An 18,120-nucleotide genomic window follows, 5' to 3' on the forward strand; every position below is an offset into this window, starting at 1 on the left:
AGCTGCTTCAGTAACACCTTCCAAACACGCAGTCTTTGCCACCTTTGTGTACAACAGGGACAAGGAAATATCACCATCTTTCCCTGCAAGCCACATGACTTCTTGACTTGGAACAATATGTCAGTTTCTTTGTCATTCGATCCAAATTCTGAAACTCCTTCCCTAACACTGCAGCAGTTTGGGAATGTGCTGAATAACTACTTCCTCAAGGATGATTAGAGCAATTAGATAGTTACAACAAATGTTAATCTTGTCAGCAATGCCCATGTCCCACAAAAGACTGAGTGTAGGGACATTTTTCAGGTATTCTTACTTATATTATCCATTCTTCCAATGCCCAAAAGGTGATAACTTTTTCCTTTCCATTTCCCCTTACTGTTTGTGGAACCTATGGAGAAACATTTCATAAAGAATTGGGGCAGGATAGACCATATATCCATTAGGACTGCTGTGTCATACAATATAATCATAGCTGATGTTGGGCTTTAACTCTACTGGGAGAAAGTGAGGACTGCAGATGCTGGAGATCAGAGCTGAAAAATGTGTTGCTGGAAAAGCGCAGCAGGTCAGGCAGCATCCAAGCAGCAGGAGAATCAGCATTTCGGGCATAAGCCCTTCTTCAGGAAACACTTTAACACTACTCCCCTGCTCACGTTGCACATAATTTGGTTCCCAGAGAGTCAAAAATCTGTCTATCACAGCTTGAAATATAATCAGCAATGAAGAATCTGCAGCACTATTGGGTATGGAATTGCAAAGATTCACAATCCGTTGAATGAAGAAATTTCTCCTTATTTAAATCTTAAAACAGTAAACCTTTTATTCTGAAACTAGTTTGGAGAAATTAGAACAAGGAAATAACCTCTGATTATCTACTTTATCAAACTCATTGAATTTCAATTATATCATGTTTCGTTCTTCTAAACTCCAGAGAGAATAAGTCCAGTTTACTTAGTCTACCCTTATGGGGCAATTGTTTCACCCCAGATACAAATCTCATGAACTTCTGATGAACTGCTCCAATTCAAATATGTTATTCATAAATATTCATAAATTGCACATATTATTCAAGGTGGGATTACAAAAGCCATATACAAATTCAGCAAGGTAAGTTTAATCTTGTACTCCTATCACCTTGTAGAAACTGTAAGTTAAAAAAATCATACTTCTTATGTTCCTTGACTGGTCCACCCAAGATCCTTCTGAACTTCAACGTTTAGAAATTTTTCACCCTTTTAAAGACTATTCTGTTTTTACATTCTTCCGACCAAAATATATTTTGTCCTCCAGTTTTTTTGCTCACTCAATTAGCCTGTCTATATCTCCACATGGTAAACACAAAGAGGCTGCAGAAAGATTGGTCCTTGATAAACAAGGAGTGCGAGGTAATTGGAGGTAGATAGGAATGTGGAGTAATCATGATCTGGTTAAGTGACAGAGTAGGCTGAAGGAGATGACAAGCCTGCTGCTCCTACTTCATATATTCATGTTCATATGCTCACAGCTTGTATTCACACATAGCTTTGTACCATTAGCAAACTTAGGTGCATTTCTCTCTGTTTGAGTTATTAATTTAGATTATGATGTTGACTCTTAACTACCACTGGGCCATTAGGGATTAGCAATAATCACTGGCCTGCCAGTGACACTGAAATCCCATGAAAAATTTTGTTATAAAATAAAGCTGAGACTGCAGCATTGATGCTTGTGGCATTCCATTTCTTACACCCTGCCAATTTCAAAATATCCCCTTTACTCCTACTGTCTGCTTCCTATCCATTAACCAGTTTTTTATCCATGCTGTTATATCAAATCCGATTGTGAGCCCTCACCTTCTGTATTAACATCAGTAATTGAATCAAAAGCATCTTATTTGCAGTAATCAATGCCCTTTGTGCAGTAAACAGTGCTGTATAAATGCAGGTTAATCTTTTTCTATACTTTCACTGTAATCTTGCACTTTATTGGTAATGGGGGATGTTGTTAAACTTGAAGTTGCAGAAAAGACTTACAAGAATGTTGCCAGGCTTGGAGGGTTTGAGCTATGGGGAGAAGCTGAATAGGCTAGGGCTATTTTTTCTGGAACGTTGAAAACTGAGGGATCATCTGATGGAAGTTGATAAAATCTTGAGGGACGTAGATAGGGTGAATAGCCAATAACTTTCTCCCGGGGTGGGGAGGATTCAAAACTATAGGTTCAAGTTGAGAGGGAAATGATTTAAAAGTGACCTAAAGGGCAATTTTTCATGCAATGGGTAGTGCATGTATGAATTGAGCTGCCAGAGGAAGTGGTGGAAGTTAATATAATTACAATATTTAACAGACATCTGGATGTGTACATGAAAGAAAGGATTTAGAGGGATATGAGCCAAATGCTGGCAAATGGGACTAGATTAATTTAGGATATCTGGTCAGCATGGACAAGTTGGGCCAAATGGTCTGTTTCCATGCTGTACAATTCTATGTCTCAATATTTCCTCCAGATTGTATACAGTACACACAATTCACCACCTAATTCTATCCTTGTCATTTAAAATTAGCTTTCCTGAAAATCTGCCTTTCATATTTTGCTCCAATTCTAAATCAGAATGCCACATGTGATAATGTGACAGTTGCTAGCATTCAAGTGGTTTCAATGCCTCTAATTTCCAACACCATCTCTCACTAATATACAATACCCTTCTTTTTGAATATACTGTGAAGTAGTACTCCTACATTACTGTTTGAATCATTAACCATATTAAGTTGTTATAAAGCAAATAATCATTCAAAAAAGTGTCCTTCTAGCTCTGATTGTATCTTAATCTAGTGCACATTAGTAGTCTCATTCAATTTTAAAGTTGCACTCAGCGCATCTCTAATGAATGGGTTAAATACACTATTTTAGAACCTATGGATTCCTACACTCTGGCTTGATCTCTTCTTGCACCACAGGTCTTTGCATATGGTAAATGAAAAGGAAACCACATCCTATGTTCTCACAAGGTTTTCTGACTATCTTCTGGATTCTGCTATTTGTTTAAATGGAACCTGCATTTATTTTCAAAGTCATTTTGTATGTAGGTTAAAATTTGATTTTAGACCAACCAGCTACATATTTCATGAGGGGGAGGTACAAATATTTTATGCTACAATTTGTTAACTACTCTGAATATGAATGTATTTTTTTCTCACCAGTCCCTTCTGATATCCCAGAGGAATCTACTTTAGGTCTCCATCAGTCCCAACTGAATCATATTCAAAACAGTATCCTGCGGAAATTTATTTTGATAACTTGCTGTCCACTGAGAGGAGAAGTGTGGGAAGTCATTTTAACACCCAAGGGTGGCTGGGTGGAGACTAAAATTTGACAGGTCAGAAATCTATTCTCAACTCCCCCTAAATGTGTCAACCTGTGGTTAAAACGGATATTTGAGAGTGAGGCAGCTAAGCAGAGGTGACCAATAAATTAAATACTCTAAATGAGATTGATTGCCTTGACTTTAAAAAGCTGTTTAAAAAAGTAGATTGTAAGTTCTGTAGGCTGAGCTTTCCAGGAATTGGAAATTCAGCAGCTAATGAAGATGCAAAGGGCCAGATCTAGCAGATTTTAACTTATTAGGTGCCCAAGTTAATAGTGCGGGTGGAGTGGAATGTTACCCACAATTCTCACAAATTACATGGTCTCTTCTCTCATCACTATGGCACATCCTAACACCATCATGATTTGGAACTATCACTGTATTCTAACAGATGAAAGGCTTAACAGACAATCAATTTTTCAATGTATAATTTCAGTTACATCACACTGTAAATTTTTGCTTTAAATTCTGTGTTACAATCGAGTCCTCCACTATCACCTGATGAAGGAGCGTCGCTCCGAAAGCTAGTGTGCTTCCAATTAAACCTGTTGGACTATAACCTGGCGTTGTGAGATTTTTAACTTTGTAACACCACCATAATATCAGAGTCCCTGACTCCAAAGTTATGGTTCAGAATCATCAAAAATGTAAATTAGGAGCAGGACTAAGCATTCATCCCCCTTTCAAGCCTCCTCCCTCATTCAGTTTGATCATGGTTGGTCATCCAACTTGGTATCCTATTTCTGCTTTCTGCCCATACGTTTTAATCCCTTTAGCCCTAAAAAGTATAAGTCTCTCCTTCATGTTCTGGTCTCAAATTCTTTCCATGGCCAAGAATTCCACAGCTCACCACTCTCTGGGTGCAGGCATTCCTCCTCAACCCAGCCCAAAATGGCCTGTACTATGTCCTGGTTATGGACTACTTGTTCATGGGAATGTCCTTCCTGTGTTTACCCCATCTAGTTCATAAGATCATAACATATAGAAGCAAAATCTGGCAAATCAGGCCCATTGTGTTCGTTCTGCCATTCGATCATGGCTGATGAGTCTCAACTCCATTCTCTTGTCTACTCTCCATAATCCTTGATTCTCTGACTAATCAAGAGTCTATGTATCTTTGTCTTAATTGCAATGACTCAGCCTCCCTAGCCCTCTACAGCAATTAGTACCACAGATTCATCACTCTCTGGCTGAAGAAATCTTCTTCTTCTCAGTTCTAAAGGGACATCCCTTCGCTCTGAGGCTATACCTTTGGATCTTGGGCTCTCCTACTGGCGAAAACATCAAGTCCACATCCAATCTATCCAGGCCCATCAGTATGCCGTAAATTTCAATCAGATCCCCCCTCATCCTTCTAAACTGCATTGAGTGGGGACCCAAAGTTCTCAGCTCTCCTCATAGGACAAGCAAGTCCTGTTAGAATCTTATGGATTTCTGTGAGGTCTCCCTCATTCTTCTAAATTCTAGTGAATATAGTTATAGCCAATCCAATTTCCCTTCTATGTCCGTATCACATCCCTGGAATCAGTCTGGTAAAATCTATTGCCAGGGCATTCTTCCTCAGAAAGGGAGACATAATCTGCACACACTACTCCCAGATATGGTCTCACCAATGCCCTTTACAGTTGCAGCGAGACATCCCTGCTTCTGTACTGGAATCCTGTCACTATAAAGACCAACATAGCAGTTGCCATCTTCATCACCTGTTGCATCTGCATTCTTTCTTGCAGCAGCTGTTGTGCAAGGACACCCAATTTCATTGCACATTTCCCAATCTATCACTATTCAGAAAATATCTGCTTTCCTGTTTTTGCTACCAAAGTGGATAAACCCCTTCACCTGCCATACATTTGTCCACATACTCAACTTGTCTAAATCACAATGAAGTATCTCTGCATCCTCCTCATAGCTCTCCCTCTCACCCAGCTTTGTGTCATCTGTAAACCTAGTGATATTATATATAATTCCCTCATCTAAATTACTAAGAATATTATTATGAATAGCTGGGGTTCAAGCATTGATCCCTGTAGTAGCCCTTTGGGTCACTGGCTGCCACTCAAAGTGAGCTTTTTCTTCCTACTTGTTTCCTGTCAACCAACCAGTTCTCTATCCATGTCAGTACCCTTCCCTCAATTCCATGTGTTTTAATTTTGCATGCTGATGCCTTATGTGGGACCTTGTCGAAAACCTTCTGGAAAGTCCATGTCAGCCACATCCACTGGCTCCCCCTTATCAACTCCTAATTATATCTTCGAAAAAGGCCAGTAGATTGTCAAGTATGATTTCCCATTCGAAATCCATGCCAACTCTGTTCAATCCAGTTGCTGTTTTCCAAGTTAGATGATATTAAATCTTTTATATTGGATTCTAGCATTTTCCCCACTATTGATGTTAGGCTAACTGGTCTATGATTCACCAACACATTGAGCTGCTAGGGACTGAGGTACATAGTTGTTTGAAAGTTGGGTCATAGGATGGTTAAGAAGGCGTTAAGCACACTTGCCTTCATTGCTCAGATCATTGAGTATAGAAGGTGAGATGTCATGTTGAGGTTATATAGGATGTTGGTGAGGCTGCTTTTAGTTACTGTGTACAGTTCTGGTCATCCTGCTTTTTGGGAAGGATATTATTAAATTGAAGAGAGATCAGAATAGATTAATCAGGATGTTGCCAGGACTAGAGGGTTTGTATTATCAGGAGAGGTAGGATAGGCTGGGACTACTTTCACTGGAGAATAGGAGATTGAGGGGGTGACCTTTTTAGAGGTTTATCAAATTAACAGAGGCATAGATAAGGTGAACAGCAAAGGTCTTTTCCTTAGGTTGGGAGAATTCAAAATAAGGGGGTATGTTTTTAAGGTGAGAGGAGAAAGATGTGAAAGGGACCTGATGGGGGCTTTTTCATGCAGAGGATGGTGTGTTTATGGAATAAGCTGCCAGAGGAAGTGGTAGAGGCGGGTGCAATTACCACAATGAAAAGACTCTTGGATACATACATGAAAAGGAAAGGTTTAGAGGGAAACGGGGCAAATGCGGACAAGTGGGACCAGTTAGTTTGTGAAACTTGGTCAGCATGGACAAGTTGGACTGATGGGTATGTATCCATGCTGTATGACTCTATAAGTCAGAACCACAGTGTGCATTTACTTGACTTCCACCTCTTTGTTCCATATTATAAGAGTGTATTTCTGTCTGTAAGGGAACTACATTTGTCTTCACTAGTCTGTTTCGTTTCACATACCAGTAGAAAATTTTAGTTAATTTGTATGCCTTCTGCTAGCTGACACTCGATGGTAATCTCCCCCTCCTAATCTGTCCCTTTTACTTTCCTTTGCTGAATTCCAAACTGCTTCAAATGCCTGCTTTTTGTTTTTGGCGAATTTGTATGCCGATTCTTTCGGTCTAATATTATCCTTAATTTCTGTTGCTAACCTATTTCAGGCCATCTTTCCCACTTTAATTTTGTGCCCTACAAGAATGAAAAATTGTTGCAGTTCCTCCATGCACTCTTTACTTAAAAGCAATGTCAGACATTTAATATCCATTCCTCTAAGTAATGTTGTTTAACTTGGCCAACTTGCACCTCATACCATCATAGTTTCCTTTTATTGAGATTCAGAACCTGACTCTCAGAATCACTCTCCATCTTAATGAAGAATTTCTATTTTATGGTAGCTCTTCCCATGGGGGCCTTGCAGAGTTAGCTCGTCAATTATTCCTTTCTTATTATACAATACACGGTCTAGGATGGCCTGCTGTCTAGCTGATTCCTCAACATGTTGATCCAGAAAGTCATTTCATACACACACTAGAAATTCTCCCTCTGCATTATTATAACTGATTTGATTTGTCCACTTCATACGCAGATTGAACTCATAATTACACCTGTACCTTTTTTATTTCTGTCACTATTTTTCTGTTTAATGCCTTCCTCAATATTACTACTATGGTTTGGGGATTTACTTACTATTGTTTTTTGTCCCTTGGTGTTTCTAAGTTGCATCCATACAGATTCTATTTCACTGGAGCTAATATTCTACCTCACTATTGCATTAATGATCTTTTTAACCAGTAATGCTACCCCACCTCCTTTTCTTTGTTGTCTGTCCTTCCTAAATACTGCATACCCCTGGATGTTCAGCTCCCATTCCTACTTGCTCTGCAGCCATGTCTCTCTAATCCCAACAATATCTTAACCGTTTATATATTCGCGCTGATTCATCATTTTATTGCAAATGCTCTGAATATTAAGGCACAAGGCCTTAGTCTTGTCTTTACAAGACCCATTCACATTATTTGATGTTTGCCATTGAACTCTCTGCCTATTGCTTTTTCTATTTCCCAATCTTTTGTAAAAATTTGTGCCCCTGTTAATCTCACTTCTGACTCCCTGTATAGATTCCCATATACATGTCATTTTGGATTTTAACCCTCCCCAACTGCTGTGTGAAGTTTTACCAGATTAAGCTGTTAAGAAGCAACTATGCCATTTTCCAAGTTCTTAAATTCCCAAAAGCAACATCTTAGGAGTAGTAGTCAAAATGTCTGTTTGGATCCCTTTTTTAAGGGCTCAGCCATGTATTGCAATGCTTTTCATATTATTTGAGGTTTCACCACATTGTAGTGACCAAAAATGAAATGAAAAAACCAGCTTGTTAAACTTCCACGTTTTTAAAAAAACGAAGTTGAAGATGTCTGTCGGCACATGCATGAATTTTCCATACTTGTCATCTTCCCTAGAAGAAGGAATTCTTCCCAAGAGTGTCTCAGTCTGGAATCTAGCTACCAACTGACTTTCTGAAGTATCACCCGACAGCTTTCACTTTCTCTCGTTGGCAAGAATCAAATCTCCAAATGATACGTCCAAAGCTGGTAAATCATAACAAAACATTTGCGGGTCTAAGCCTGTCTGATTTTAATCATTCCACAGTTGGTGGCCATTTTTCCAGCTGTCAGTTCTAAATTCAGCAATTCCCCCCTAAAGTGACTGTCTCTGTATCTTCTTTTCCTCCTTAAAGATGCTGCTTATGAAAGGCTTCTATCACCTGTCCTCATGTCGTCTTATCTGACTTTGTAAATTTCTGCTGGATTTCAATCCTGTGAAGTGCCTTGTAATGTTTTAATGAAATTAAGTAAAATAGTTACTTAGGAAAATGGATCTGTCCCCATCCTCCTGTTGGACCACTTCTGACATTCCCTAAACACTTGGAAGAGCCCCTGTAAAAGTGGCTGTTAGGACCTTTAAATTTAGGACTGCTGTGAAAAGGGCTGCTAGTTTCACATCTGACAGGCCTGAAAGAACTAATGAAAGTATGGATCCACATTTTTGAGCATAATTTCTTCTCAGAAATGCAAAGCACCCTTCTTTCATTTTAAAAAAAACTTGAGTGGCAATCTGCATGAGATCCCCCAGTCCTTGGATCTAGTCCACAGTCTAGTCATATGTCTGATTTTTAAATCAGTCTTTGGGACATGTTTGGGGGCAGGGAGAGAAACATTTCGTCTCAGTGTTATGGAAAAATAAAAGTGAAATCCTATCCAGTGCAGCCTGAAATACATAGAAACAGGGAAGTCATTACTTCTAGCTTCTGACATTTCTTTACAGTTGAACTGGCACCTGTAAGCCATATGTTTCCAACTAGGAAGCTTGGTAACTGCTTTCTGTTATCAGTTAGCTGAGGAAAACCTCAACGCAACACTGATTCCCAGAAGTCTTGTGCAGTCCCCAGCACAATTCGATTCACTATATCAGTGAGAAAATAATGAATCCCAGTTCAGCAAAGTTTGTCTGAGATTAAAGGTGTGAGTTTGGAATCTGAGTTTAATTTGGTAAAATGCTTCTTTAGTGAGAAATTGAAACTCATTTCTACTTGCAAATGTGGATAATCTATTAATACTAGAGGATTTTTTTTATGTTCCTCGAGTGACGTGCTAGTGACTTGACATATCTCTTCACTTTGTTTTTTTCTCTTGATGATTTAAACCTACAGTTTAAATCCTATGTCCAATCAGAATGTTTTAACTCCTTCTGGATCCATACCTCTTTCACATAAAGATCAGATTGGTCCAATCTTGAGGTTTCCTTCAATGACCACTTGTCATATGCACCATAAAGCATATAACAATAACCTTGACACAACAGCCTGAATGCAGTAGTTCTTATTCCAAACAATAATGCAGAGCTATGTCCAAAAATACTGTCACACATTGAATGGTATGATAGAGTCAGAGAGCATGAAGACAGGCCCTTCAGCCCAACTAGTCCATGCTGACCAGATTTCCTAAACTGAACTAGTCCCATTTGCCTACATTTGGCCTTTGCCCCTCTAAACCTTTCCTATCATTGTACCTGACCAAATGTCTTTTAAATGTTGTATTTATACTTGCCTTTACCACTTCCTCTGACAGCTCGTTCCACATACGTACCATCCTCTGTATGAAAAGTTTACCTCTTGGGTCCTTTTTAAATCTTTTCGCTCTCACCTTAAACCTATTTGGACTCCTTTACGCTGGGGAAAAGACTTTGGCTATTCACCTTATCTATGCCCCTCATGATTTTATAAACCTCAAACTGTCATCACTACGTCTCCTATGCTCCGAGAAAAAAAGTCCCAACATATCCAGCCTCTCCTTATGACTTAAATCTTCCAGTTTCAATAACATGTTGTAAATCTTTTTTGTACACTTTTCAGTTTAGTAACATCCTTCCTGTAGCAGGGCGACTAGAATTGTACGTAGAACTCAAAATGTAGCCTTACCAATGTCGTCTTGTTATCGCAAGTAAATGATTTTGTAAGGTTGAAAAGTTCATTGTAATACTTCAAGAGGATTAGCAGATATGTAGCAGAATTTTTGGTTCAGAATTTACTTTCTCCCAGTTCCTGTAAGAGAGCTTTATGAACTGCGAGTTGGTATCACTGCAAACTAGCTATCCTAACAGCTGAGAGACCAATTTTGTACCTTTTGTGCTAATGGTCTTCTGATATTGAGAAGGTACTTCACAAATAAATTTCAATGCTCCCAGTCTTGCAGAGGTTCCTCTTTCCCACTGATTTCCCACCTGAAAACATGGGTAAAGAAGAGGAATTTGTTGGAATTAGCAGTATCCAGAGCACCTTCAAAATGGCTGCCAGTCTCTGAGAAGTCATTTTCTGACAGTGTGAATTTTTGCAAGTCTTTTGAGACGGGTTCGCAAGAATTCTGAGTAAGGGATACTAAAAGTAAAAACATTGAGAACATTAAAAAGCTAAATATTGTTATTAAGTTTTTGAAAGCCTATGCACATATGCACAACATGCAATTATACAAATTGTTTCCACACTTGGTGCTTTCAACTTTGCTGTACATGGAAAAAGAATAAAAGCACAAAGTGCAATGTACAGGAAAAGTTTGGTCATAATATATATTTCATTACAGCACAATCATTGGTAATATCTTAATCAGCTGCAAATGTGTTGCTGGTCAAAGCACAGCAGGTTAGGCAGCATCTCAGGAATAGAGAATTCAACGTTTCGAGCATAAGCCCTTCAATCAACCTATTGTCTCAAATTAATTTTGAATATATTTTAAACCAAGTAATTACTTTTGATATATCTCAAAAGGCAGTACCACTACCTCTGGCATAACGCACCATTTCAGTTCCACTTGCAGATTACAGCATACTGTGCTAATTATAAAATGTTGGCAATTTAGAATTTTTTAAAATTGAACTAGTTCTGACCTTGTAAGGAGTGTCTGCACTTTTTTTTGTAGTGTGAAATACAACTGTAGCACTGAGCTCACACACAAAGTTGGTGAATGTGCTTCACTGAGAGGGTACAAACAATATTTTGTTCTGTTCATTATGAACACAAATGAGATGTTTCAATTTGGACAGCTTTGTAGTCCAAGTACAGCAGAACAATTTTCAATTTGTTCCATTTTTATCTTCTGTGTTCTGAATTAGTCTAATCAATATCATGCTGCTTGTTTCCAAGTTATTTAACACAAATGTAAGCATATGTGTAGTATGTTTTTCTTCTCCATTTCAGAAAGAAGAGGGTAAAGTTAAAGGCCAACTTAACAACTCAGACTCCACCCAATATATTCGAGAACTAAAGGATCAGATAGATGAACTGAAAAATGAGGTAAGTGATAAAATCTAAGTTTCTGTTAATCTTTTGCATTATCTGTAACACATTTTTTTTTCTTATAACAAATTTTGCCTTCTGGAAACTGCAGCTGGTTCTGATGTAAATCTGCTAGTGCAGCTTTCTTCTGTGAACTTACTCACATACATCTTCATGAGATAGCAACATTCCTCATCTTATCTTTCTTTCCCCATTCTTCCATTGTGTTCAACGTACTCCAGTAGATATGTTTTGTTTATTTATCATTCCTGTCATTTTCATTGTCATATCCGTTTAAAATTGGTTGTCACTTCAGCAACATTAGCTACATGCTAATTCCATTGGCCATAATTCCTTTGTTTTAAATTTTACTTCAACTTGTGTGATTTTTCATAATTAAGGCACTTTTAGACAGCAGAGCAGGATTACCAGATGTCACTAAATTATAGTTAAAAGGAGAATGAAATAAATTTGTGTTAAGAGAATTTACGCATTCAAGCCTACGTCTAAAAATGATCCTGCACTAGCCAATGAATAGAAGTTGAATTGAAGTATAGATTATTTTGATGGGAAACCAAGTAAGTTGTTTTAAATGAGATGTATCTTGTTGCAAATGTTCTCAACAAGCTTTGTCCTTTCCAAGCTCTCCTGAAGGAGTTTACTTTTTGCTGGGATGTGATTCATAGGCATTAGGCAACCTCCATCCTATACCCCTCTCAAGATGTTTCTCACATCTGTAAGCTTTGAATGATAGTGTTATCAGACTTTTCAGCCATGTAATGAAGATTGTTGATACTGCTGAGACTGTTTCCATCCTCCTCCCCCACCCATCCATTCAACAAATGTTAATGCATGTGCTTCTACTGGGGGCAGCTGAATAGTGATCATAGTGGCCACCATAGATAATTTTCCTTCTATGATTTTTAAGGCCAATTTCAAAAAACTTGACTATCCTTGCCCTAGCCGAGAGGTGATAATCGAGCATCTCAACCAATCCTTTCTAGTCTCTGGTTTAGTTATCTGGCTTCAATCCTTCAGCCATTCTGTATTTATGTTAACATGATATTTATCTGGTTTGGGTTTTGCTATACACAATGAAGTGTAATCGCAAAAGTGGGCAGATAGCTTCCTCCTAGATCTCTACTTGTGGAGCTGTGAAATTGGCCAATGAGCATGGTCATTCATCTATTTATTTTTAATTACTCTTTCCATGGGAGGTATCAAGCAGTCCAATATCTTCACCCATGTTGTGCACTCAAGTTGGGACAAGCAAGCTGCACAAGATCCAGGACATATATTTTAATCCATGGTGCATTGTGATGCAAATTTGTTGCACAAATGCCAGGTATTGATAATTTCTCATTATTGACTATGCATTGTTTCTTTTATAATTTTGAATTTAGAGCCATAAAATATTGCAACATTGGAAACCATGCAGCTTGCATGCCTGTGTCAACTCTGTGAAAGTATTATCTGATTAGCTCTACTGCTTTGCTGTTTTTCCAAGGCCTTGCAAATTTTCCTTTCAAAAATTTGTCTAATTCCTTTCTCAAAGTTGTCACTTCTGAGCTCTGCCTCTTTTGCCAATATTTCATCAATGTTACTCTGCATTTTAGAAGTAGGTTTCTTCTTCTTTGTATCATCAAACCCATTCATGAATTTGAGCGCTTTTATTAAATCTTTCCTTAACCTCCACTATGGAGAGCAGTTCCAGATTCTCCAGACTGGTTACCATCTTTAAGACTATTGCATCCTTCCTTAACAATGATGCTTAGAATTGGAGATGCAACATTCCAGCTGAGATCCTAAACAGTAAGCATTTAACAAAAGTATTTTTCTGTGCCACTCTTCATCTCGATTTATAAACCAAAGACCCCAATATCTTTTTGACCATATTATGCCAATTTTGTAGTGAAATTATAAACGACAAGTCAAGCTAGCAATTTATCTCTGGTACCAATCACAAACTTCTACTTTTGGTCAAAGGTTTTCTAGTCAAAGTGGGCAGACTTGTTAGTAGTGTGTTGTTTTTGCCAGTTATTTTGTTGTATTTTTTCATCTTCCCTCTCCTGTATTAACTGACTCATTTTAATCATTTATAGCCCCATAATGGTCACCCTCTGATTTATGTGAACCAAGCTAAGTAGATTGACAGGCAGAGTAGGTTGTGCAAGGTATCACAATTGAATTCAGGTCCCCCCTCACTTGATGCCCACACATTCACCTCCATCAGTCACTGGATGGCAGCAATAGTAGGGAATTTCATTTTGCTACATCTTCTACCCTCTGTACTTTGCCCTTGGGGCAGCATTGTCTTGACCATTGTAACTTTTGCATTAGTTCAATATGACAAACTAAGCACTAATCAGTTAAACCTGAGATCACATGGTTTGCAATGGCTTGGCAACAACTCACTGAACAGTCTCAGGAGGCCTTGTTTTTGTAAGCTTTGTTGATGAGCTGCTGCTCGTGTTTTCATTTTCCATTTGTGGTCAAGACTCACTGATCTATGTATCTAACTGACTACAATTTTAGCTGAAAGCTACTTGGGAAATGCGGAGGAGAATCAGGTTGGGGCAATTTATACAGGCATGGACAGTTTTACACACGGTCACAAAGGTAAATCATTGCCATCTGTTTATTCTGAAATAATTCTATCCTGTGACAATGGTTGCCCCTAAAGGCTTAGTCAAGATCAAAAGCTCAAAATACCTGAAGTCACAGTTATAAGACTGTGTCCTACAATATTACTTTTCTACCTGACCGCGCAATTGATAGAAGAAATTCTAGGTCATATTTATAAGTATTTATTTTCAGTTAGTTGTGGAATATTCCCTGATTTAATGTTAACAAAAGACTATGTGAATGAGTTAAAAATGTGTAAAACATCTTTGCCAATGTTATTCAAAATTACAGCTTGTTCCACTTTGTAATTAAACTGTTTTTAACAGTTAAAGATAATACAAAGTAGAAAGGTTAAGACTTTCAAATGATTTAAGGTCTTAATCTTTCAGTAAACCTTGGTGCTCAAGTTCAGCAGGTCAATATTTCAGGTATTTGTCTTGCTCAAACTCTTATTATAAGTCTTCTGCAGCTGTACGGGACCCTGGTGAGACCGCATCTGGAATATTGTGCGCAGTTCTGGTCTCCAAATTTGAGGAAAGACATTCTTGCTATTGAGGCAGTGCAGCGTAGGTTCACGAGGTCAATTCCTGGAATGGTGGGACTATCATATGTTGAAAGACTGGAGCAACTGGGCTTGTATACCCTTGAGTTTAGAAGACTGAGAGGGGATCTGATTGAGACCTATAAGATTATTAAAGGATTGGACGTTCTGGAGGCAGGGAACATGTTTCCTCTGATGGGTGAGTCCCGAACCAGAGGACACAGCTTAAAAATAAGGGGTAGGCCATTTAGGACAGAGATGAGGAGAAACTTCTTCACCCAGAGAATGGTGGGTGTGTGGAATGCTCTGCCCCAGAAGGCAGTGGAGGTCCAATCTCTGGATTCGTTTAAGAAAGAGTTGGATAGAGCGCTCAAGGATAGTGGAATCAAGGGTTATGGAAATAAGGCAGGAACAGGATACTGATTAAGGATGATCAGCCATGATCATATTGAATGGTGGTGCAGGCTCGAAGGGCAGAATGGCCTACTCCTGCACCTATTGGCTAAGTCACATATCTGTTCCTTCTGCTGATTTGTTTGTTTTCTTCCCTCCCAAATCCAAATTTACTGCATACTCATGAAATGTTCCGGAGAAATCTTCCATACTTCACCTAAAACATGAAGACTGTGATGAGTTATTTTATCATAACAAGCATCATGTTTGAGTCCTATGCTGTGTTCCATAAACACATATTTCCAGTAGGAATCAAGCTCATATTCATAGCATTAAACCTAACCGATGCTCACTGCTCAATTTTAGGTTGAGACCAAGTTCCAAATCTAGACTAATCCAAAGTAATTAATTACTGATGGAAGGCCAGTGGTGTGTTTTTTTTTGCTTATTGACTCCTATTGTATAATCCAATGTAAACCTTTGATGGCGAAATGCATTCAAGGATTTTTGAAAAAAATTTTGTTCCTCTGTTCCAATTTTCAAATTACCCCGTTGTTAAAATTATTAGATTAGATTACTTACAGTGTGGAAACAGGCCCTTCGGCCCAACAAGTCCACACTGACCCGCTGAAGCGCAAACGACCCAGACCCATTCCCCTACATTTACCCTTTCACCTAACACTGCGGGCAATTTAGCCTCACCAATTCACCTAACCTGCACGTTTTTGGATTGTGAGAGGAAACCAGAGCACCCGGAGGAAACCCACACAGACACGGGGAGAATGTGCAAACTTCACACAGAGAGTTGCCTGAGGCGGGAATTGAACCCGGGTCTCTGGCGCTGTAAGGCAGCAGTGCTAACCACTGTGCCACCATGCTGCCCATAAACATCTTGATACTCATCCTTCAAAGCAAAAATGACTGTTTCGTCTAAGAGGTTAGCAATGGCACACATCAACTCCCAGATTATCATGATCCACTACAACTTGTTTTCTGTCACAGTAAGTCCATGGCAGACACCACCTCCCTGGCCCTTTACTCAACCCTGGAGCATCTGGATAACAAGGATACCAATTGACTTTGGCTCCACCTTCACCACTATTATTTCAATCAAACTCATCTCCAAACTCCAATAGCTAGGACTCTGCTCCTCCCTCTGCAACTGGATCCTCAATTTCCTGACCCACATACTGTAATCTGTAAGGATAAGCGACAGCAGCTTCTCCTCCGCCTTAGTACACTCCTTATACAATCATGTCTGTGTGGCCAAATTCAGCTCTAACTTCATTTACAAATTTACTGATGACACCACTGTAGTTGGTCAGATCTCAAGTGATGAGATAAGCACAGGAAAGAGATAGAGAGCTTAGTGGCATTGTGCAAAGATGACAATCCCTCCTTCAATGTCAGCAAAATGAAGGAACTGGTCATCAAATTAAGGAGGTGGAGCAGAGAACAGAGGAGCAGAGGTCCATGTTTGTATCAGTGGGGCTGAGGTGGAGGTAGCCAAGAGCTTCAAATTCCAAGGAATAAGTATCACCAATAATCTGTCCTGGTCCATTCATGTTGACGCTACAGTCAAGAAAGCACATCAACACCTCTACTTCCTCAGAATGCTAAGGAAATTTGCCATATCCACAATAACTCTTAAAAATTTTTATAGATGCACTATAGAAACAATCCTGTCCAGATGTATTACAGATTAGTATGGCAACTACTCTACCCAAGACTACAAGAAATCAGAGTTGTGGACATAGCCCCATCTGTCACAAAAGGAAAGCAGTCAATGTAATCAAAGACCCCTCCCACCCCAGTTATACTCTTTACCACCCTCTTCCATTGGCAAAAGATACAAAAGTTTCAAGATATACCAACAGATTCCCTGCTGTTATCAGACTTATGAATGGACTTTTTTTTATATTTTTATATATACATATATATAATATATATTATTATCACACACACAGTTGATCTTTCTCTGCATTCTGCATTCTGTTCTATTACCCTGACGTACTTAGGTAATGTATGAATGGTCTGGTTAGTGCACAAAACAGTACTTTTCACTGTATCTCAGTATATGTGACAATAATCAGATCAAATCAAAAACAAATCATGGATATTTGTTGGGTTGTGTTGAGTATGTGGGTGCCTGTGAAGGCCACTCTGCACCTGGATGGTTCTTTCAAGAGCTGCAATAACACAGGGTTTTGGATGGACTGCTGACTCAGATTTCTTCTCCTTCCTGGGAGTTCTCAGTGTAGACTTCTGGGACATGTACTGTGCCACCCTGGCTGATGTGTCAATAATCCTCCATCTTGAACATCACGTGGAGGAAGCAATTAAGGTGGCAAGAGTCATAATGTACTCTGGATGAGGGCCTTCACTGTCAGCTCAGCAACACCATTGATCAAGCTGTCAGAATCTGAAATTATATAGTTGCTTGACTGGGTCTGTGGCAAGTGATGAGACAAATAACAATAGGGAAAAAGATACTTGATCTCATCATCATTAATCTGCCTTCCACAACTATAGCCTGTCCATGAAAGTATCAGTTGGAGTGAACATTACATAGTCCTTGTGAAAACTAAGTCCAGCCTTTACATTGAAGATACCCTCCATCATGTTGTGACATTATCACCATGCTAAACTGAATAGACTTTGAATAAATCTAGCAACTCAAGACTGGGCATCCATGAAATACTGTGAACCATCAGCAGCAGCAGAATTGTACTCCAACACAATCTTCAACAGAGCTGTAGATGTATGCTCCAAAACTTGCTGCCCTCTTAGCCAAGATGTTCCAGTGCAGCCACAACTCTGGCACCTGTCTGACAATGTAATCAATTCTGTATGCAACAAACAGAAAAATCCAACCCAACTAATTGCCACCTTGATCAGTCAACTCTCAGTCATTAGTAGAGTGATGGAACGGGTCATCAACGGTTCTATCAAGCAGCATTTACTTAGCAACAACCTGCTCACTGATACTCAGCTTGGGTTCTTCCAGGGCCACTTAGGTTCTGACCTTAAAATGGATTTCTTTTAAACATGGATAAGAGTTGAATTTCATAATATTCAGAAAATGTGAGATGATACATAAAGGAACTATTTGA

The 18,120-nt window shown here is 38.9% G+C and overlaps 1 protein-coding gene across 3 annotated transcripts in view; it reads left to right on the forward strand.

Moving 5' to 3' along the window:
• evi5a (ecotropic viral integration site 5a) overlaps window positions 1-18,120 on the forward strand; it is a 257,993-nt gene that overhangs the window by 204,777 nt on the left and 35,096 nt on the right. For 2 of the 3 annotated variants that reach the window (XM_060830595.1, XM_060830598.1), the window contains one exon: window positions 11,371-11,466. The exons of the other annotated variant lie outside the window; for it this stretch is intronic. In XM_060830595.1, the coding sequence (XP_060686578.1) occupies window positions 11,371-11,466 (96 nt within the window). The remainder of the gene's footprint in view (window positions 1-11,370; window positions 11,467-18,120) is intronic. 3 annotated transcript variants of the gene reach the window in all.

Source organism: Hemiscyllium ocellatum, chromosome 9, assembly GCF_020745735.1.
Source record: "Hemiscyllium ocellatum isolate sHemOce1 chromosome 9, sHemOce1.pat.X.cur, whole genome shotgun sequence".
NCBI classification, from domain to species: domain Eukaryota; kingdom Metazoa; phylum Chordata; class Chondrichthyes; order Orectolobiformes; family Hemiscylliidae; genus Hemiscyllium; species Hemiscyllium ocellatum.